The sequence below is a fragment of the Rhineura floridana genome, chromosome 2 (assembly GCF_030035675.1).
Source record: "Rhineura floridana isolate rRhiFlo1 chromosome 2, rRhiFlo1.hap2, whole genome shotgun sequence".
Classification (NCBI taxonomy): Eukaryota; Metazoa; Chordata; class Lepidosauria; order Squamata; family Rhineuridae; genus Rhineura; species Rhineura floridana.
The window spans coordinates 219,433,184-219,456,295 of record NC_084481.1 but is presented as its reverse complement, the minus strand read 5'-3'; the positions used below and the strand labels follow the sequence as shown (position 1 = coordinate 219,456,295).

The following is a 23,112-nucleotide window of genomic DNA, read 5'->3' as shown; positions in this document are numbered from 1 at the left end:
AAACTAGAACCTTGAACTTGCCTGGTAGCAAATGCCTTCGCATCTAAAGGCTGAACAAATATGCAGTGGTATTTATTATTATTATTATTATTATTATTATTATTACATATTAGATTTGTTAGATGCCCATCTGGCCGAGATTAATCTGCCACTCTGGGCGACATACAACAAAATACAAATCCATTCCATATAAAAACATAAACAGAGAACATTAAAAAATTAAACCCCCGTAGAGCTGCAATCTGCCGGCCTAACCCCCCCTCCCAAGCCTGATTAAAGAGCCAGGTCTTCAAGGCCCGTCGAAAACGCAGCAAGGAGGGGGTCTGGCGGAGGTCGGTTGGCAAGGAGTTCCAAAGTGAGGGAGCCACGACTGAGAAGGCTCTAGACCTGGTCCTCACCAATCTAGCTGCTTTTATGGGGGGAATAAGAAGTAGACTATTCGTGGACGATCTTGTTAGCCAACGCCCCTGGTGAGAGTGGAGGCGTCCCTTTAGGTAGAGTACTGTACTGTAGTAGGGGACCTAGTTACTACTGAAGAGTTGCACCATGGAAGGAGAAAGGGCACCAGTTCCAGTACAAAAGGAATTATTGGGAGGAGGTACTTAACTAATTTGCTTTTTTCCATAACTTGCTAAGCAAAGATCTGTGAAATCTGGGAGAAAAGCAGCTCAGGGAGAGGTTGACAGGGACTGATGCTGGAGGTGCTCTGTAAATCTTCGCATCCCCTTGCAAAATCGCTGCCAGTGAGGGCTGGGCTGTATCAGATATATGGCAGGGAAGACTTTGTTCTCCCTAAATCCATCCTCAGGTACAGCGCTTGACTTTGCCCCCATAGGAATGATTTACAACCATTCACTTAGATGGAAGACACTGGAGGACAATTGGAGGACAACATCACTAAGGGTTTAAAACCTGGGATGGGGAACCTTTGGCCCTCCATATGTTGCTAGACTACAACTCCCATCTCCCTGACCAATGGCCAGGCTTGCTGGGGCTGATGGGAGTTGTAGTCCAACAGCATCTGGAGGGTCAAAGGTTCCCCATCCCTGGTTTAAACCCTTGGCAACCTTCAGTCCTGCTATCTACAAAGCCCTGAGCGATCCTAGCTCACACTAGAGCATGACAACACTGGGAGAATGGGATGGATTACAGAGAAATAGTAAAAGGGTATTTTGGATGCACAGCGAAGGGCCCCTTCTCATGTTACCATTGGAGCACGAGATCTACTGGGCATTACAGGCTCTTCCCTGTGTAGTTTAGGGAACGCCATGGTGGAAGAGATTCTCCAGATCCCCCTAGAAACTGGGGCGCACACCTAGAAACAGTGGTGTGGCAAATAGAGATGTGGGAGAAATTTGATTCTGTTTACATTTAAAAGTGAACCTGCTTAAATAGCACTTTCCAAAACAATATGAGAACCGAAACACATCCATCCTTCAAAATTTGCCTTTCAACAAATTTTGCAATGCATTTCTCCAACCAAACAACGCTTACAAAAATGCATATCTTGGGGGGGGTATGCATTTGTGCATAAAAATTAATATATTAGTGAACATAATATGTAAAAATGCATTGCATTAGGGAGAATTACTGAGAACAATCATCAGTCAAAACTGCATAAAATTAGATGCCCCCAAAGCCATGTGGGGGAAAGGTCTAGGGGAGGCCACTGAGTGCTTATGACTGGACCTCTATTTGGAAAAAGACCTTTAGGTCAGTTTCTGCAAATGTCAGAGAGACTTCTCTCAAACTAACACAACGATGATATTTCATACCTATTCAGATTGGAAGGATGGTGGGGGGTGGGTCAGGCGAATGCTGGAGGGGATGCAGCTTCAGAGGCAATATTTTGGGAAGATGTAAAAGGAGACATTAATATCATCACAGCTCATAACATCATTAAGAACCCCAAATTATATCTGCTGTCTCTCTTCTTGGGAGAAAACTCTGAGGTAATGTCAAAAGATTTAGTTACATTTTTATCTTGGCGGCAGCTAAATTAACAATAGCTGGAAATAAGCCAGTAGCCTGAGGATGGCCACAGTGGCAAATGATATTAATGGAAAAGTTAACACACCATTTACAAGTCATAAGAGGAACGGATGATGCAGACTTCTTTTATGCAGTTTTCGCATACATTTACTTATTTTGTAAATAATAAAAATGGCCAGACTAGAGTACCAGCCTAGAGTAGATTTACTGAAGTTGATATACATGGCTAACTTAGGTTAATTAATTTCAGTGGTTCTGCTCTGAGTAAGACTTACCTAAAGACAACTCCTACACAATAAATATAGACTCTATGAAGTGAACCGAAATATGATTTTTTTATCCTTTTTTAATCTGATCCCACTTTGTGCTTGATATTTCATTATTTTTATATTTAACACTCTTAATGATCCCTTGACCAGAGTTCATGGTTATGTTCTGTAGCATTTGTATTAAGTGCATACTTTGCGTGCTATGCTGATATTTGCAATATGTACAATAGGAACATGGAATGTGAGAATTTCTCTCTCATTCAATTACTTCTTATTACAAACATGCTAATACATTGCCGATGGCAAAAAACTAGGAGCCCATTTGACCGAGCTCAAACCAAGAAATCTATGAAAGCCTATTCCTTGGCTAGACATGCTGCCCAAAAAGCATATTATTCTGCTGCAATTACTTCAGCCGGAAATCAACCTAAACAACTCTTTCAGATAGTTAACAGTCTCCTCCGTCCCAAACACCCAGATTCAGATACAGTATATTCTCAAACCTGCTGCCAAGAATTTGCTGCATTCTTTGAAGGTAAGGTGGATCAGATTCGTTCCTCCTTTGACTCTGCTAAAACAGTAGAATATAATGATAGTCCATCAGATTTTGATGTAGCTAAATCACCAGAATCTAAAGACACTCTATCAGAAATCAACCTACTATCCTAATTTTCGTTTTTTCAACCTATCCAACCAGATGACATTCTTCAACTTCTCTCTAGAATGAAACCTACTAACTGCTCACTTGATCCCTGCCCTTCATGGCTCATAAAAACGTCTAAAGCTGAACTTGCGAATTGGCTCACTGTGATAATCAATGCTTCACTCCAACAAGGTCATGTTCCCGAAACTCTGAAAGAAGCAATTGTAATTCCATTATTGAAGAAGCCCTCTCTTGACCCTACACTTCTCAGTAACTTTCGTCCAGTATCTAACTTATCCCTCATCAGTAAAGTCATCGAACGAGCTGTAGTCACACAACTTCAAACATTTATAGATTCAAATAACTGTTATGATCCCTTTCAATCTGGCTTTAGGCCCAAACATGGGACTGAAACAGTGTTAACAGCACTGGTGGATGATCTGCGACTTGAATTAGATAGAGGAAATCTAACTTATTTAGTGTTGTTAGACTTGTCAGCCGCATTCGACACTATTGACCATACCATCCTTCTGCACCGCCTCTCTAATTTGGGATTCCGTGGAACGGTACTACAATGGCTTCGCTCCTTTTTGGAGGGCAGACTCCAGAGAGTTGTCCTTGAGAACTTTTCATCTAAGGTTTGGCCATTGCGATGTGGTGTTCCCCAAGGCTCCGTATTATCCCCAATGTTATTCAATATTTATATGGAGCCCTTAGGAAGGATCATCCGTGAATTCGGAATACCCTACCATCAATATGCAGATGATACCCAACTTTATTATTCTTTCCCGCCAGATGTTTCAGATGCAGTTCGTCCCTTAAACCAATGCTTGGCTGCAATACAGCAATGGACTAACAAGAACAAACTGAAACTTAACCCAGAGAAGACGGGTTAATTGGACATAAACCCTCTCATGAATTTAAAAACGTACTTATTTTAGATGGGGTCCCACTCCCTCTGAAGTCCCAAGTTCGGAGTTTGGGTATTCTTTTAGATTCTGCTTTGACCCTTGAACCCCAAATTGCAACAGTATCCAGAAGTGCTTTCACCCAATTAAAGCTAGTCCGCCAACTTCGTCCGTTTTTAGGAACGTCGGACTTGAGGCAAGTGACACAGGCTCTTGTGACCTCAAGATGGGACTATTGTAACGCTCTTTATATAGGACTATCTGCTAGATCGCTTTGTCCGCTTAAGTTGGTTCAGAGAGCGGCGGCCAGAATGCTGACCGGAGCTGGTCCACAAATGCATACTACACCTCTTCTTTATCAACTTCATTGGCTACCGATTTTATTTCGACACCAGTTTAAAATTTTGGTATTAGGATTCAAGGCCCTACATGGATTAGCACCAATATATCTATCAAATCGTATTCTGGAATTTAAATCTCAACGACCGACAAGAGTACCCTTCAAACATTCTCTTATCATTCCATCTACCTTTATAATCCGCCGCTCCAATACTAGGAACAAAGCTTTTTCGTGCATAGCTCCCATGTTATGGAATAACCTGCCACCAGAGATCCGATGTTCCTCCTCACTCACGGTCTTTCGCCGTCAGTTAAAAACATTTTTGTTTCTTCAAGCTTTTAATGTTAACATTTAAATTGTTATAACTATTGTATAATTGATTTTCTTAATTTTATCTTTTAATTGTATATTGTTTTGTATTAGACATTGTCTTATTTGTTCGCCGCTCTGAATTCTAAGAACTAGGGCGGGATATAAAATGTTTAAATAAATAAAAAATAAATAAATAAGCCTACACTTCCCCCTCTAGGATGCACACCTTAATGTGGTGAGGGGGTTTGACAGTGCTGAAGAAGCTAAGAGCAATGCCATCAGGAGGCTAGACCAAGAGGCTAGACTCCTAGCAGGGGCACCCAAGGCGGAATGGTCAAAGCTGAAACACCAGACTAAGATGCATCCAAACTCAGAGGAAGGCAATGGTAAACCACCTCTGAATATCTCTTACCACCAAAACCCTATGAACAGAGTATCCAAAATGCAACAAGAGAGTGCTGGAAGATGAGACCCCCAGGTCAGAAGGCACTCACCCAGCTACTGGGGAAGAACAAAGGACAAGCACGAGTAGCGCTGTGACTAATGATGCAGCTGGATCAAAGCCAAAAGGAAGGCCAGAGGCTGATGCGCACAGATGTGAAAGGAGAGTCCGGAGTTGTACGACGCACACAATAGGAACATAGAATGTGAGAAGCACGAACCAGGGAAAGTTAGAAATTGTCAAGCAAGAAATGGAATGCATCAACATTACAATACTTGGTGTGAGCGAACTAAAATGGGCAGGAATGGGACATTTTTAATCAAGCAACTACAAAATATTTTATGCAGGAAATGAGAAATTAAGAAGAAACGGGGTTGCTTTAATAGTGAGAAGTGATGTAGCAAAAGCAATTAGGAGCTACAACGTAAGGTCTGAGCGAGTGATATCAATGAGATTAAATGGCAAACCTATCAACATAACCTTCATCCAAGTCTATGTTCCGACGGCAAATGCAGAAGAAGAGGAATTGGAGAGATTTTATGCAGAAGTACAGGAAGAAATTGATTCCACACCAAAACAAAATGTGCTGATAATCATGGGGGATTGGAATGCAAAAGTAGGGAACAGAAGAATTAGGAATTGTGGGGAAATGGGGCCTAGGAGACAGAAATGAAACAGGGAAAGACTTACTGGATTCTGTGAAGCCAATAATTTGTTTCTTGCAAACACATTTTTTGAACAACCGAAAAGATGAGTATACAATGGTCAATATAGGAATCAAACTGATTATATAATTGGTAGCAGAAGGTGGAGAAGTTCCATACTTTCTGCAAAAACAAGACCAGGAGCAGACTGTGGTACAGATCATGAACTGGTCATATTGAAAATCAGAGTAAAGCTAAAGAAGACCAACAAAGCAATCATAATGCCAAAATACAATTTAAATAACATCCCAGAAGAATATAAAGATCAAATAAGGAACAGGTTTGAGGCTTTAAACTTAGTTGACAGAGAACCAGAAGAACTATGGAATGAAGTCAGCGACGTTATCAGAGAAAAATGCAAAAAGACAATACCTCTAGTTAAAAAGAAAGACCCCAATGGATGACTGAAGAAACTCTTCAAATGGTTAAAGAGAGAAGGAAAGTAAAAGCAAAAGGAGATAGAAACAGAGTCAGAACCCTAAATGCAACAATACAGCGCCTAGTACGTAGGGACAAAGAGAACTATTACAATAGTTACTGTATAGAAATAGAAGAGGACAACAAAAAGGGTAGAACAAGAGCCCTGTTCCAAACGATTAGAGAAATGAAAGGGAAATTTAAACCAAGAGTAGGGATGTTGAATAATCAACAGGGGAACACACTGAATGACCGAGATGAATAAAAGGAAGATGGAAGCAATACACTGAAGAACTCTATAAAAGAGATGCCAGGATGACAGATTCATTCACGGAGGAACCATATGATGAAGAACCAGAAATTTTAGAATGTGAGGTGAAAGCTGCTCTTAAAATACTTGGAAGAAACAAATCACCAGGAATAGATGGCATACCAATAGAGTTGCTACAAGCTACTGAGACTGAATCAGTCCAGATTCTGAATAAAATCTGACAAGAAATATGGAAAACTAAACAATGTCCCACAGACTGGAAGCGTTCCATATACATCCCAATTCCAAAGAATGCAGTAATTATCGAACTATTGCCTTAATATCCCATGCAAGTAAAGTAATGCTCAAGATTCTACAACAAAGGCTCTTGCCATATGTGGAGTGAGAAATGCCAGACGTCCAAGCTGGATTTAGAAAGGGAAGTGGTACCAGAGATCATATCGCAAACATACGTTGGATAATGGAACGGACCAAGGAATTTCAGAAGAAAATCACCCTCTGCTTTATAGATTACAGCAAAGCCTTTGACTGTGTAGATCATGAAAAACTATGCAATGCTTTAAAAGAAATGGGGGTGCCACAGCACCTGATTGTCCTGATGCGCAACCTATACTCTGCACGAGAGGCTACTGTTAGGACAGAATATGGAGAAACTGATTGGTTCCCCATCAGAAAGGGTGTGAGACAGGGGTGTATTTTATCACCCTATTTATTTAATCTATACGCAGAACGTATCATATGGAAAGCAGGATTGGACCAAGAAGAAGGAGGTGTGAAAATTGGAGGAATATCAATAATTTAAGATATGCAGACGATACCGTACTACTAGCAGAAACTAGTAATGATTTGAAATGAATGTTGATGAAAGTTAAAGAGGAAAGCACAAAAGCAAGACTACAGCTGAACGTCAAAAAGACTAAAGTATTGACAACAGAAGATTTATGCAACTTTACAGTTGATAATGAGGACATTGAACTTGTCAAGGATTATCAGTATCTTGGCACAATCATTAACCAAAACCATTGACAATAGTCAAGAAATCAGAAGAAGGCTAGGACTGGGGAGGGCAGCTGTGAGAGAACTAGAAAAGGTCCTCAAATGCAAAGATGTATCACTGAACACTAAAGTCAGGATCATTCAGACCATGGTATTTCCGATCTCTCTGTATGGATGTGAACGTTGGACAGTGAAAAAAGTAGATAAGAGAAAAATCAACTCATTTGAAATGTGGTGTTGGAGGAGAGCTTTGCGGATACCATGGACTGCAAAAAAGACCAATAATTGGGTGTTAGAACAAATTAAACCAGAACTATCACTAGAAGCTAAAATGATGAAACTGAGGTTATCATGCTTTGGACACATAATGAGAAGACATGATTCATTAGAAAAGATAATAATGCTTGGAAAAACAGAAGGATGTAGAAAAAGAGGAAGGCCAAAGAAGAGATGGATTGATTCCCTAAAGGAAGCCACAGACCTGAACTTACAAGATCTGAACAGGGTGGTTCATGACAGATGCTCTTGGAGGTCACTGATTCATAGGGTCGCCATATGTTGTAGTCGACATGGAGGCACATAACAACAACAATACCTCAGTTAACAAATCCTCCAGGAACAAAGCTCCTTTTAAGGAAGGCTCTTTTAAGATGAAACTGACCAGCTTTGCTTTGCTGTGGATAAACTTTCAAGCCTGTGCCTTTGTTTTAAGGTGAAACTGACCAAACTGTGTCTTTGGTTTGCTAACAATAAACTGTTAGGACTGTGCCTTTGCTTTGTTAGGGTGAAACTGACAAGCCTCTGTTTGCATTAAAGAGATCTAGTGCTTTCTCCCAGGCTGGGGAGGGAAGCATTCAATATGGAGAAGGAAGGGAGGGAGAAGCTGCCCCCACCATCTGTGAGTGGGTGTAGGAACTTATCCCTGTTCTTTCCATGTTATTCCTACCTCTGGTACCAAAGTTTCTGTTAAAGAAGTAATATCCAGAAACACATCAACTTTGTTGACTGAGGTATTACTGTATTTTAATTGCTTCTTTTATTTCTTATATTGTATTTTATAGCATTATAATTTGCATTCCATATGATTCAAATCATAATACAACAAAATACAAGAAATAAAATCAGCAATAAAAATAGAAGTAAAACTCAATATGAAAATTTAATATGGATGTGCTGCAGACCATCTGAATGAACCTTGCAGACCACAGTTTGGGAATCCCTGCCATAGCAAGTAGGCTCAGATTAGCTCCACATCCTGAATAGCAATAGCTGCACTTACCACTTGGAAAGGTGTTTTGCCACCATAATCAGTGCATTCCAGGTCTATGCCTGCTAAATGCCAAGCCATCAGTCCATCAGTGTCTCCATTAGCAGCAAGGCTGGGCGGGGATATTTAACAAGGGGAAAAAGAAAGAAAGAAAGAAAGAAAGAAAGAAAGAAAGAAAGAAAGAAAGAAAGAAAGAAAGAAAGAAAGAAAGAAAGAAAGAAAGAAAGAAAGAAAGAGAATACCTGTCATTTATATTTTTTGCTAACTACTAGCAACACATTTTGGGGGGCAGGCTACTGAACCTTGCCAAACTGCTGTAGAATGTCTCCTCTCAATTGCATTCACGCAATGTTCTCATCTGCAGTTCTGCTAAAACTGGTGGCACATTAGCTGCCGGGCCAAGTTCATGGTTCTGTTTTTGATGTACACAGCCCTACACAGCTTGGGACCAGGATACTTGAAAGATCGTCTTACTCCTTATATACCCAGTCGATCACTGCGCTCTGCAGGTGAGGGCCTCCTGCAGATACCATCTTATCAGGAGGTCCATTCCGCACCACATAGGAAATGGACCTTTAGTGTGGCAGCACCTACCCTGTGGAATTCCCTACCCTTAAATATTAGACAGGCACCATCTCTGTTATGTTTTTGGCACCTATTGAAGACCTTCCTCTTTCAACAAGCCTTTTAAGTTGAGACCTTATCCCAGTCTGTGTCTGTGCTGGAATTGCTTTTTAAGATGTTTTGAAAGTTGTTTTTTAAATATGTTTTTAAGATGTTTTGCTTTAATATGTTTTAAAGTTTTTTGTTTTTAAGATGTTTTAAAGTGGTTTTAGTGCTTTTGTTTGCCACCCTAGGCTCCTTCTGGGAGGAAGGGCAGGATACAAATTTAATAAATAAATAATGATATAGGGTTTTAGAAAATGTATTTTCCCAGAATGGGTGTAACTTTGAACCAAGGAAAGTACAATATACACTGACCCAGACCTCTGTGAAGTTATTCAGATGTATCAGGAAAATGTGTGATCTAGCAACCCACCAGAGGTGCAGAATGGATAGTGCTGTGAAAATGCAAAATGCCACATACTCAAGAACACAGTACTGAAGGGCTGGAATAGACCAAAATGTTGACAGGGTGACCAGTTCTTATACTATATTTTTCTAGTTTGTTGCCTGAAAATACCCTAATTTACACTACATTGGTACATCTAGCTTATGAAGGGTGATGCATTATAATTACATCCCACTCTTCCATGAGGTTCCCAGTGATCCATCAAACTCAAAGGTCCATAGCCTCAGCAATATAGCAGGTGCTCCCAGGTCATTATCTAGTCCTAACTTTGCCGCTGAATACTGGACATGTATTCAAGTGGAGAGGACTATTGACTTTGTGCCCTGCTTGTGGGCTTTCCAGAGGCATCTGATTGGCCACTGTGGGAAACAGGATGCTGGATTAGTCAGACCTTTGGTCTGATCCTGCAGGGTTCTTTAGGTTTAATTTTAGGGGATTGTTTTCCTTACAGGCAAAGTTTGGTTCCAGCATTCTCCATCTCTTCACTGGAAAGGCGAGCTCCTGTTTCCCGAAGTAGCTGTATTATTTCCATGCGCCTTTATGGGGGAGAAGGGAGAAAAGAAAGAAAATGAAAGAAAACCTCCATGTAATTATTGACAAACTCATAGTTAATAAGATCCTTCAATAGCCCCTAGCAGAATTACCAGAGATGACTTGCCCAAGCCTTGCAGCTGAAACAAGAAAAGGGTGAGCACCACTTGCCTTCTCTCTGTGACTGGCATGGCAGGTTGGATTTGACTCACTGCATTGAATTGCCACCTTTCCACCACCCAGAAGGGAGAATTCAGGTGGCTGCTTCTTCCATGACCAACTCTCTTTGTTGCACCACTCAGGCCACATCCATACCATACATTTAAAGCATGAGGGGTCACCTAAAGAATCATGGAAACTGTAGTGTGTATGTGTATTTGAAATCCTCACTTGTCCTCAATTTGTTTCCCCTTCCTTTTTATTGTTTTATTTTATTAGATTACATACCTTTTAATAACAATAACAGTTCAAGGATGCTGGGAATTGTAGCTCTCTGACCAGTAAACTACAGTTCCCAGGATTCTTTGGGGGAAGCCATGTGCTTTAAATATATGGTGTGGATGTAACCTCAGAGAGAGAAAGAGAGAAAGAGCAACAGAGCAGTCAGAGGCAGTTGCTAATGCTCTCTCCCTAAGCAGTAACATGGGCATGCCACTGTTGTGCCCAGAAAGATCAAGCAGGGCTCTTCTTGGGTTTATTCCAGACTCTGCTGCAGGCATAGGAAGGAAGGAGAGGTTGCTATTCAATGCTGACTGTACGATCACCTTTGCCTACCATCAATAGTTGCATAGTTAAACAGCGCATAGTTAAACTATGGAATTCACTCCCACAAGAGGCAGTGATGGCTGCAAACTTAGAAGGCTTTCAAAGTGGATTAGACAAATTTGTGGAGGACGTGGCTATCAGTGGCTATCACTAGCCATGATGGCTATGCTCTGCCTCCATGGTGAGAGGCAGTATGCTTCTGAATACCAGTTGCTGGAAACCGCAGGAGAGGAGAGTGCTCTTGCACTCAGGTCCTGCTTGTTTGCAGGTGGGCTCTCCACAGACATATGTTCTTATGCAGTTGAAACTTCACAAAGCTGCTTTTCATTCACAATAAATGCAGCAGCATTATGCAGACTTTTAAAAATGTGTGCTTAATGTAACATGCAGTTTGGCCCTAAAACCAATATGTGAAGTAAGGAAAGTGTTTTGTTTTGTTTTGTTTCTAAGGCTTTGAACATTGAGTACCTTTCCTTTATTCTACCTGAATTCAATGGCATTCATCAGTGGGGTGGCACCATATCTGTCTTTAGCATAAACACTCGCTCCACTTTTCAGCAAGTACTTGGCTAGCTGTACATGCCCTTCACTTGATGCAACATGAAGTGGAGTGCGGCCATCATAATCTTCACAACTCAAGTTACCACCCTGCAAAAAAGAAATATATAATATACGCCATCCATGAGAGCAATTGCAGTGCTACAAAGAAGTTTTCAGTAGACTGAACCTCACCAGGACCAAGGGCAGATGCACACCATACATTTAGAGCACATCCATGCACATTTAAAGCACATTATTTCTCCAAAGGAAATATGGGAACTGTAGTTTGTCAAGGTTGCTGGGAGGGGAGAAACCACAGTTGTCAGGATTGTTTGGGTGAAGTCATGTGATTTCAGTGTGCATTGGATGTGCCTTAAACATATGTTGTGGATCTGCCCTAAGTATACTCAGTTAAACTAGCGCTAAGGAAAATGTTCTGTTAGTGCCAAGATTTCTGATTGTGCAACAAAACACTTCCCTCCTATCCTCTCCCTGCACCTTGTAAATATGTTCTAGGAATTCCTTCAAACCTCTGGAGCAGATTTGAGGAGGCTATGGGGTGCATGCAGGGGGAGGAAAGGGGGGGAATTTCCATTGCACAAGCAGAAATCCTTATGCTGAAGGGACATGTTAGTTGGACACTGGCCCTGGTTCCTGGTCTCTCTATTTCTAACACTGTGAACAAAATTATTAATTGCTGAAGTTTTTTCTTATGGCCACAACTGCATGCTCTTTAAAATTCTTTCTTGTGTGATGGGAACAGCCTACATCAATATAAATGTTATGCTTGCCTCACTTCCCTAAGGGATGAGAAGGTCTAGGGAGACAGTCCTTTCCATCACCTGCTATCCAAGACTCTTATTTAACTGGCGATGTCACAGTTTTTTCAGCCTGAAGGCCACATTCCCTGATCTCTGTTGGAGTCTGGGGGTGCTTCTTGATCTGGCTTTGTCATTGGAGGGAAAAAAAGAGGAGAGGGGAGTGGAAGGCATCCAAATCGGCAGAAAGAAAAAAAGGGGGGACACTGCTCCGGATTGATTTTGTACGAAACGCTGAATAACTAAGATATCTTATTTGTGCCCCTGATGAAGGCTGGAATTCATCCAACCGAAACGCGTTGGGCATATATTTTATAACGTTCTCAATAAACAAGATTATTGATCATCATTCACCCACGTTGGTCTTTCGTCATCCTGGGGTTCCCCCCCCTTCCCCCCCCCTTTGTCATTGGAGGCCCAGGCAGCCTCAGTGGCTAGAAGCACCTTTTATCAGCTGTATGTGGTATGACAGCTACGGCTGTTCCTGGACCTGTGAGAGCTTGGCCACAGCAGTTCAGGCACTGGTGACTTCAAGACTGGATTACTGCAATGCACTCTATGTGGGGCTTCCCTTGCACTTGACCTGGAAACTCCAGTTAGTGCAGAATGCTGTAGCACGCCTGCTGACAAGAGTGAGACCCTGTCAGCATGTAACACCTGGGCTCAGAGATCTGCACTGGTTGCTGTTTCGTTACTGGCCCAAGTTCAAGGTGTTACTTTTGGTATATAAACACCTTGGTACCAGTTTACTTGCACATTCACCTTACCTCCTATGTGCTCACTCAACCACCTTGAAATGCAGAACTGGCACTATTACAGGTGTCGCATGATATTCATTCCACACTTGTAAGAATCATTCTTTTCATATGGGAGCACTACACTTAGGCACTCCCTACCTATTGACCTCAGGCAGGCAGCTTTGCTGTATTCTTTCCGGCGCCTGCTTAAAACATTTTGTTTTAGGCAAACCTATCCAGCTACATAGACGTTGACATGTTTGAATCTCTTTTTAGCTTACGGTAAATATAATTATCTTTTAAAAGTTTATAATTACTTGTTTTAGCAGTTTATTGATAATTTTAATATTTTTTGTAAACAGCTTAGAGGGATTTTTTTATATAATCAAGCATATAAAAAAAAATCAAATAAATATCTGCTAAATCTGGGTGCAGCCTTGGGGCTCTCAACCCAGCTAGTACAGCAAGTCATGATTAGAAATCTGAGTATTAATAGCTATCCTGAGCGGACTTCAAATATTTTTATTTACCACTTCCTCAATGTCTTTCAGTGCATCCATATCATCCGCTTTAGCAGCAGCACAAGCCAAAGATGGAAGGAAAGCTCCAAGCTCCTAATCAACCAAAAAAGTTTTTAGAATAAAGATGGTGTATACATTTATTATTATTATTATTGTTGTTGTTATTGTTATTATAAATGTATATCCCACCCTTCCTCCCAAAGGTGCCCAGGACAGTAAACAACAAGAAATAAAGCAACGAAAACATATAAAAAACTTCTTTAAAGCACTAGATAAAGATATATTTGTAGAATAATACAACCTTATTTGTGCACAGAAGAGATATTTATATAAAGATGAGAACACAGATATTTTAATGTGTATTATTATCTTAATTGGCATATCTGTTATGAATCGTATCCTTATGTATTTCATTGTTGAGGAGACACTTTGAGACAGTCGCTTTGTAAAAAGTGACATACAAATGGAATAAATAACAGCCAACAAAATTAGTGGGACTCTTAAATGAGTGAAGAGAGCAGAGCTTGGAAAAGTTACTTTTTTGAACTACAGCTCCCATCAGCCCAATTTAATGTTTAATGCTTTATGTTTATGTTTTTAGTTTAATGTGTTCCTTTGTTACTGATTTTATTCTATATTGTATTTTAATCTCGTTTTGTACACCGCCCAGAGAGCTATTAGCTATGGGCGATCTAGAAATGAAAATAAATTAATAATAAATAAATAATCCAGTGGCCATGCTGGCTGGGACTGATGGGAGTTGTAGTTCAAAAAAGTAACTTTTCCAAGCTCTGGAAGAGAGCCAGTGTGGTGTAGTGGTTAGAGTGTTGGACTACGACCTGGGAGACCAGGGTTCGAATCCCCACACAGCCATGAAGCTCACTGGGTGACCTTAGGCCAGTCACTGCCTCCCAGCCTCAGAGGAAGGCAATGGTAAACCCCCTCTGAATACTGCTTACCATGAAAACCCTATTCATAGAGTTGCCCATAAGTCGGAATGGACTTGAAGGCAGTCCATTTCATTATTTTTTAAAAAATGAGTGAGGAAGTGAGCAAAATATAGAAAAATGCACAGAGGTCAAGTTCATTTCATCACTTTCAGCTTACTTGCACGAGTCTGAGTTATGTATTTACCTCTTTGCAGTTAAGACTTATAAATTTGGTCATCACTTTAATAAACTTCATGTTCCTTAAGGAGCTATCGGTTCCAGTGAGCACTGACGACATTTCTCCTCTAAGACTGTCACCCAGCATCTAAGGGAGATCAAATCAACAGAACGCCATTGGGAGGGGGTGGAAATCAAGAGAACAATTATTTCAGTTAAGCCAATGGTTCACAAAAACCCACTCCTAGTTTTGCCCCAGGTATTTTTCCCCCCAGCAACCTAATCTAAAGGGAAAATTTTAAAAAAGTGCTATTATGAGACAACAGGGAGTCAGTGTTGCCAATCTACTGCAAATCACACAGCGATCTATCAACAGATCCACGTCTACCTTCTGCCCACCCCATGGATCACGACACGATTTGCTACACAGCAGCTTCATCTGAAAAGGAAAAGAGATATACAGACAGTTGTCGCTTTGAACCAGTAACACATTCTTTACCTGCTTTTTCTCTTTCCAAGTAAGTTGCCTTTTGCCCAGCACATAGGAGAGCTTGGCCAAGGATGCCTCAGGTGTCATATCACCTCCTGAAATTACTCCAACATGAGCAAGATCCTAGAAATAACCAAGGGCCAAAATGTTGGTGCAGCTATTTCAACTGGCTGCAAAAAGATAATGGACAGAGAGCTAGAGGGTAGATACAGGTATATTATATATTCAGAGCAGGGCCATAAGGCCAAATGTGGCCCTCCAGGCCTGTCAGTCTGGCTTTTCAGACTTCCCCCAGGCCACATCCCCTGCTCAGCCACACCCCTTGTCCCCAATGCCATACTCTTCACCAGTCCTAAGAAGAGCCTGCTGGATCAGGCCAGTGGCCCATCTAGTCCAGCATCCTGTTCACACAATGTGAACTAGCTGCCTATGGGAAGCTTGCAAGCAAGCAGGACTTGGATGCAAGAGCACTCTGTGGTGTCCAGCAACTGGTACTCAGAAGCATACTGCCTCCGGCTTGCCATTATGACTAGTAGGAGGAGGTATCACTGAACTCTCATAATGCCTCTTGCTTTCCTGGATGGAGGACAGAGAGGAGTGTGTGTAGAAACTAGCTTTCTGTCCAAAGGTAATATTTACATTTGTTGCTCCACCCACTTTCCTCTCTGGCCCCACCCACCACCAGCATGTGGCCCACAGAAGGTTGACCAGAAGGAAATACAGCCCTTGGTCTGAAAATGTCCCCCAACCCCTCAGAGGTCATCTGCGAGAGTCTCAAGCAGAGACCCTGTATAATTGAATGAAAGGGTCATTACAGAGCATGCAAATCAGTTAATAGGAAAATTTGGTTGCTGGGTGGGTTTTTTACTACAGGGAAAAGAGAATTGGTGAAAAAAGGGTTCAGGGCCGGTGGACATGGCTGGGCTAAAATGGCTTCACAGGCCAAATTAGAAGGCCTACCAGCTGCAGATTCCCTGCCGGTGACATAGAGGTTCCCATGATAAACAGATACTGACTCTTGATATGATGATAGTTGTGAGTGTTAATTTTCTTAAAATGGAATTCTTTATATTCCTATTTTTTGTTTGCTTATAAATGTATGTTTACATAAAACAGAAATTTAGGCAATTTTCATAATTTCCTGCTTAAAATGCTTAAAATGATCAACACAGGAACCAGTTCAGGCTACTGGACTATAATAATAAAAAAATCTGCATTGTGCATCTGTCCTCTCTATCACCTGTCCAGTTGCGTAGGTTGAAGCCACAGAGCCCCGCAAGCACTGAGTGCAATTTAGGATCACCACATTCCGCTCTGTTGCTTGCCTGAGCTCTTCCAGCAAATCGGGGCAGTTGTGTGGTGCATTGCCACATCCATAGGTTTCCAGTACGATCCCTTCCATTGGAGGCTGAAGAAAAGCCCTCACCTATCGAGAAGACAATGTGGCCAAATGGCATGACAAAATCCTGCACCAGAGAACATGTGCTGCAATATTTACTGCACATCAATATTCAACGGGGGGAAACCCTGCCACTTTAAGGCCAGCATCAAGTCTATCTCCTTTTAGCTAAAGATCTAAAAAGCCAGGTAATTAGAAGCTAAGCTTGATGCCTTAAACAGATCTGCCTTGTAATCAGCAGTGATGGTATTTCATGCCGCTTCTGGTCTTTTGGACCATAACTACCATTAGCTGCTGGGCCAAGTTCAAGGTGCTGGTTTTGGTGTACAAAGCCCTACACAGCTTGGGACCAGGATATCTGAAAGATCATCTTACCCTTTATATACCCAGTTGATCACTGCACTCTGCAGGTGAGGACCTCCTGCAGATACCATCTTATTGGGAGGTCCATTCCGCACAGCATAGGAAGTGGGCCTTTAGGTTTGTGGCACTGGTGCTTTGGAATTCCCTCCCCTTAAATATTAGACAGGCGCCATCTCTGTTATCTTTTTGGTGCCTACTGAAGACCTTCCTCTTTCAACAAGCCTTTTAAGTAGAGAACTTATTCCAGTCTGCGTCTGTGCTGGAATTCCTTTTTAAGACTTTTTAAAGATTTTTTAAAATATATTTTTAGGATGTTTTATTTTTAAAATGTTTTTGTTCTTGAGATGTTTTAAGATGTTTTTAGTGTTTTGTCCTTTATTTGCCACCCTGGGCTCCTTCTGGGAGGAAGGACGGGATAGAAGTTTAATAAATAACAACAGCAACTACACCCCAGTCCATAGCAGTTCACATTTCATCAAATTACATTTCTTCTGTCCCACTCTTCTATAGTTACAAAAAATTACCTAAATGCTTGCAAGCCTCCTGCAACAATGGTGTAATAGTCTTTTATGTTATTTACAGTACGGTTGATGTTATCTCCATATGATTGTTTTTATTCACAAGGTAACGAGCCAGGAAGTTCTTCCTCACAGGCCTGGCAGGCCACCCATTCACTCACCATATTTGGAGCCAATAGTCTGCTGCCATCTTGAGTGGCTGCCTAATTGCTCACCTTTCCTGTCCTTGCTGCCTCGCCTGGGATCTAGGAAAGAGCCAAAGGAGTCCTTCTCATGCCTTCTGGGCAAGGGGTCCTGGGAAATGCCTGTGCTGCTGTGGTTCATTGTGGCCACTAGAAAAGCCGTTTGACCTTAATACCAAACAGCGGCAGCACAGGCATTTTCCTGGCTACTTCAGGGCTGAATATCTGACTGTGAAGGAGGACCTCTCTTGGGCTCTTTCTCAGAGCTCAGGAGGTGCAGAGAGGTAGCCAGTACTGCCACCACTACTGTGACGGCAAACAGTTTTTAAGTAAAATGTAGGAGTCAGGGGGTGAGCAGAAGGAATAGGGGGTGTCAGGGGTAAGAGGAGGACAGCAGCAGCGCTGTTGCAGCTGCAAAGAGGAATTTGGGGCATGGAGATTTGGCCTCTGTGGGGGCAATGGAGAAAGCGGGGTCTATTGGCCGGATAGTGCCCTGTCTCTGAGGCCCAAATCCAAATGGGGAGGATGGAGGGCTGAGGAGCAGCAAAGCTGGTTCATGTTGTCCTGGCCCTGTATTGCCTTCTGAAGTACCTGAGACTTACTGTATTGATTTGCTTGAGTTGACGCCAACAGGGACGTGCTTTCAGCTTGGACAGCTCCTGGAAAGTTTGGACTAAAACCCGGAGCAGATTCACTGCCCCACTGGCATCGGAGCCACCAGTCTCCACTGAGCTGACTCATGTCTGTTGGACACTTTAATATGGCATAATCAGCTAATTTGCCGGTCATTACATGCAGTCCTTAACTTGGAGGAGAGACCAAAGCTTTGCCTGCATGAAGACCCCAGGTCTAGTCCTTTGCAATGTTTACAAGTATTCAGTTTCTCAGTTCAGATTAAGGTTCCAAATTACTGCACAATCTAGGAGAGGGGAACGACAAGGTGTATAATGCATCTGAAGCAGTAGGTGAGGAAGAACAAGGATGTTAAGGTACATGAGCAGAAAGCAGTGAAAAATGAACTCATGCTGCCCTTGTTAACCAAATTCTGACATTGTTCAACATTAATCAAAATACAGAATTTATTGTTTCAAGATGATATCATGGTTACTGTTAGGATACATGATTTTTTCCCTTTAAAAATAGAGGAACAGGCTTTAGGGAGAGGCCTATATGCATAAATTCTGTCAGCATATTTTTCGGTAGTGTATTTTTATATGGGGCTGCTGTTCCGGAAACTGCAACTAGTGCAGAATGCACACAGTAGCAGATTACTGGCAACATGTTACGCCACTGCTGAGAGAGCTGTGCTGGTTGCCAGTTTGCCACCGGGCCAGGTTTAAGGCACTTGTGTAAATTCACAAAGCTCTAAACAGCTAGGGTCCAAAGTACCTTAGGGGCCCATCTGATTCCTTACGCTCCACCTCAATCGCTGAGACCTTCTGATGGGGCACTTTTGGTGATTCCTTAGGCCTCTGACATTCAGTTGACCTTCACTAGGGACTGAGCTTTGTTTTCAATCAGTGCATGTCCCATAGCTTCCTCCTGAAATCCTTTTTTGTACTGCAAAAGTTCTGGATTTTATTTTTGTCCTGCTTTTATTACACCTTAGCACAAGAGTACCAGATGGCTATAAATGCAGAACAACTAATGCAGTGGAATAATGTGTGGATGATCCAGTGTAAATCCACTGCTAATGCACTATTACTGGGTCAGTGACACATTGCAAAACATGCCTGCAAAAAAAATCAATCTGGAGGGGGTCTCCGTTAAACATATAACTGTTATTGTATAAATAAAAGAACCCGTCTCATACAATACTGCTGCCATCTTGAGTGGCTGCCTAATTGCTCACCTTTCCTGTCCTTGCTGCCTCGCCTGGGATCTAGGAAAGAGCCAAAGGAGTCCTTCTCATGCCTTCTGGGCAAGGGGTCCTGGGAAATGCCTGTGCTGCTGTGGTTCATTGTGGCCACTAGAAAAGCCGTTTGACCTTAATACCAAACAGCGGCAGCACAGGCATTTTCCTGGCTACTTCAGGGCTGAATATCTGACTGTGAAGGAGGACCTCTCTTGGGCTCTTTCTCAGAGCTCAGGAGGTGCAGAGAGGTAGCCAGTACTGCCACCACTACTGTGACGGCAAACAGTTTTTAAGTAAAATGTAGGAGTCAGGGGGTGAGCAGAAGGAATAGGGGGTGTCAGGGGTAAGAGGAAGACAGCAGCAGCGCTGTTGCAGCTGCAAAGAGGAATTTGGGGCATGGAGATTTGGCCTCTGTGGGGGCAATGGAGAAAGCGGGGTCTATTGGCTGGATAGTTCCCTGTCTCTGAGGCCCAAAAGGGGAGGATGGAGGGCTGAGGAGCAGCAAAGCTGGTTCATGTTGTCCTGGCCCTGTATTGCCTTCTGAAGTACCTGAGACTTACTGTATTGATTTGCTTGAGTTGACGCCAACAGGGACGTGCTTTCAGCTTGGACAGCTCCTGGAAAGTTTGGACTAAAACCCGGAGCAGATTCACTGCCCCACTGGCATCGGAGCCACCAGTCTCCACTGAGCTGACTCATGTCTGTTGGACACTTTAATATGGCATAATCAGCTAATTTGCCGGTCATTACATGCAGTCCTTAACTTGGAGGAGAGACCAAAGCTTTGCCTGCATGAAGACCCCAGGTCTAGTCCTTTGCAATGTTTACAAGTATTCAGTTTCTCAGTTCAGATTAAGGTTCCAAATTACTGCACAATCTAGGAGAGGGGAACGACAAGGTGTATAATGCATCTGAAGCAGTAGGTGAGGAAGAACAAGGATGTTAAGGTACATGAGCAGAAAGCAGTGAAAAATGAACTCATGCTGCCCTTGTTAACCAAATTCTGACATTGTTCAACATTAATCAAAATACAGAATTTATTGTTTCAAGATGATATCATGGTTACTGTTAGGATACATGATTTTTTCCCTTTAAAAATAGAGGAACAGGCTTTAGGGAGAGGCCTATTTGCATAAATTCTGTCAGCATATTTTTCGGTAGTGTATTTTTATATGGGGCTGCTGTTCCGGAAACTGCAACTAGTGCAGAATGCACACAGTAGCAGATTACTGGCAACATGTTACGCCACTGCTGAGAGAGCTGTGCTGGTTGCCAGTTTGCCACCGGGCCAGGTTTAAGGCACTTGTGTAAATTCACAAAGCTCTAAACAGCTAGGGTCCAAAGTACCTTAGGGGCCCATCTGATTCCTTACGCTCCACCTCAATCACTGAGACCTTCTGATGGTGATTCCTCAGGCCCCTGACATTCAGTTGACCTTCACTAGGGACTGAGCTTCTAGTGTAGCAGGGCCCTGCCCTGTGGAACATCCTACCAGCAGAGGTTCAACAGGAACCATCTCTCTCTTCTTTCAGACATCTTATGAAAACTATATTGTTTAGGCAGGCCTTTGCCATTTGAATTTTCTCTTTGAAACCAATCTGTATCTACTGATGTTTCATTGACGTTTTTAATTATGTTTAATTATGATTTTATGGATGCTTTTGCTGATTATATTATACTTTTTTATGTTGTATACCACCTTGATATACTTCTATGAAAGTGTGGATGATAAATACTTCAATAACAAACTAAATAGAATTTATTTATTTAAAATAAGAGGTGTTGGGGGAAGAAGGTGGGCTGAAATTGAAATTACTTTGGGTGTTTAATGGGGCATTGCTAGGGATGTCAGAGAATTCCATTGAAAATGGAAACATAAGCAGAAATTGTGGTGTTTGTGTATTTATCCCACATCCAGAGTAGAAATCAATCCAGTGAATGCAATCAGTATTCGCTGCTGCTGTTGCTTTCAGTCCGCAAATGATATGTAATTCATTACAGTTTGTTCCCCGTTTGCATTGTGTTTCCTTTGCGCTGAAATGAATGACATCGAATAATGTAATGACAACATAATTATATAAAACTATGCAATTAATTCCATAAATCATGTATGTTATGTAATTTTGTCACAGCAAACAGGGAGATGAACTACATAGCTTTTGTTGGAAGACTGCCGCAAAATGGACACAGTGCTGCATGCAGGCCTTCTGACATTCCTATGCATTGCCTTGATCATAATTCAGGAGCACGTACGGTGGTAGCAGTAATGCCTGGGAAGATCCTCAGCAGCCCCACATTCCTGTTCATATTGGTGTGGTGGACCTCAAACTTCTTGGTGGTGTTGGCTCGCCATACAATTCCCCAGTCAACTGCGAGAAGGAAAATAGACAGGGAAGAAGAGAAAAGATATGTTATGGACTTCAAAAGGGCAAGGGCTAACTCTAAGGTAGAGAATATGCTGTAAATGCAGAAAGTTCAATCCCTAGCATCTGAAGACAGGGCTGGGAATGTCCCTTTTCTGGAACTCTGGTGAGCCACTGACAGCCCATTGGCTAGATGGACCAATGGTCTGACTCAGTATAAAGCAGTTTCCTATCTTCCTAAGTACTCAATGCTCTCATCTTAAAAAAACCTTTTTCCTGTTTTTTAACTGCAAAAACAAAATGCCCATCTTTATAACAAATGTGTGGGAAGAAAGGTCAGAGGTAACTCACCTGTTGCAAAGAGCACTGGGAGTCTTGTGGGTTTCTTTTTGATGGAGGCTTACAGAGCTGGGAAAAGTTATTTTTTTTAACTACAACTCCCATCAGCCCAATCCAGTGGCCATGCTGGCTGGGGCTGATGGGAGTTGTAGTTCAAAAAAAGTAACTTTCCAAGCTCTAGAGTCTAGACCATCCAGTGGAACTTACTTTGTGGTAAGTTTTATCCTTCTGAATTCTCTCCTCTACTATGGTTTTCCACCATGACAGTGTTTTCCTGCAGGACTGAATGGCCATCACTGACTTATATGAGGCAAAGTAAAGGTAGTCATCAGCCTTCTGCAACCTAGTGCCCTCCAGATGTTGGTGGACTCCAGTGCCCATGAACGCCAATGGTCGATGGTCAGGCCAATGGTTTGGGATGATGGCCATTGTAGTCCAAACCATCTGGACAGCAGCAGATTGGGAAAAGCTGGTGTAATATTAAGAGATGCCAGCTAGATGATGCGGATTATTTATTTAAGAAAACTTATATCTTGCTTGCACCATAAAGGAATAGTGTCAAGGGTGATTTATACTTTTTTAAAAAAGCAATATCATCAGCTCCCACTGGTGGTACATGCCCTGGTCACCTCTCGGTTGGATTACTGTAATGTGCTCTACGTGGGGTTACCCTTGAAAACGGTCCGGAAATTACAACTTATACAAAATGCTGCGGCTCGACTACTTACAAACTGTCGCCGCCGGGAACACATCACCCCAGTGTTGTTCGACCTACACTGGCTTCCAGTTATTTTCCAGGCCCAATTCAAGGTGTTGGTATTAACCTTTAAATCCCTATACGGTCTTGGCCCAGTTTATCTGATGGAGCGCCTCCAGCGCCACCAACCATGCCGCCCAACAAGATCAGCCACACAGGACCTTCTCTCAATCCCGCCAACCAAAACAGCTAGGT

At 42.2% G+C, this 23,112-nt stretch overlaps 1 protein-coding gene across 1 annotated transcript in view; it reads right to left on the bottom strand.

Annotated features, from left to right (window-relative positions):
• The window catches only part of LOC133378038 (60 kDa lysophospholipase-like), a 53,754-nt gene that overhangs the window by 10,237 nt on the left and 20,405 nt on the right, over positions 1–23,112 (bottom strand). Inside the window, exons 8-15 of the mRNA XM_061612820.1 lie at positions 21,712–21,827; positions 16,382–16,567; positions 15,151–15,264; positions 14,680–14,799; positions 13,555–13,638; positions 11,414–11,577; positions 10,083–10,169; positions 8,574–8,673 (exon numbers count right to left, since the gene is read on the bottom strand). Of these exons, the coding sequence (XP_061468804.1) occupies positions 8,574–8,673; positions 10,083–10,169; positions 11,414–11,577; positions 13,555–13,638; positions 14,680–14,799; positions 15,151–15,264; positions 16,382–16,567; positions 21,712–21,827 (971 nt within the window). The remainder of the gene's footprint in view (positions 1–8,573; positions 8,674–10,082; positions 10,170–11,413; positions 11,578–13,554; positions 13,639–14,679; positions 14,800–15,150; positions 15,265–16,381; positions 16,568–21,711; positions 21,828–23,112) is intronic.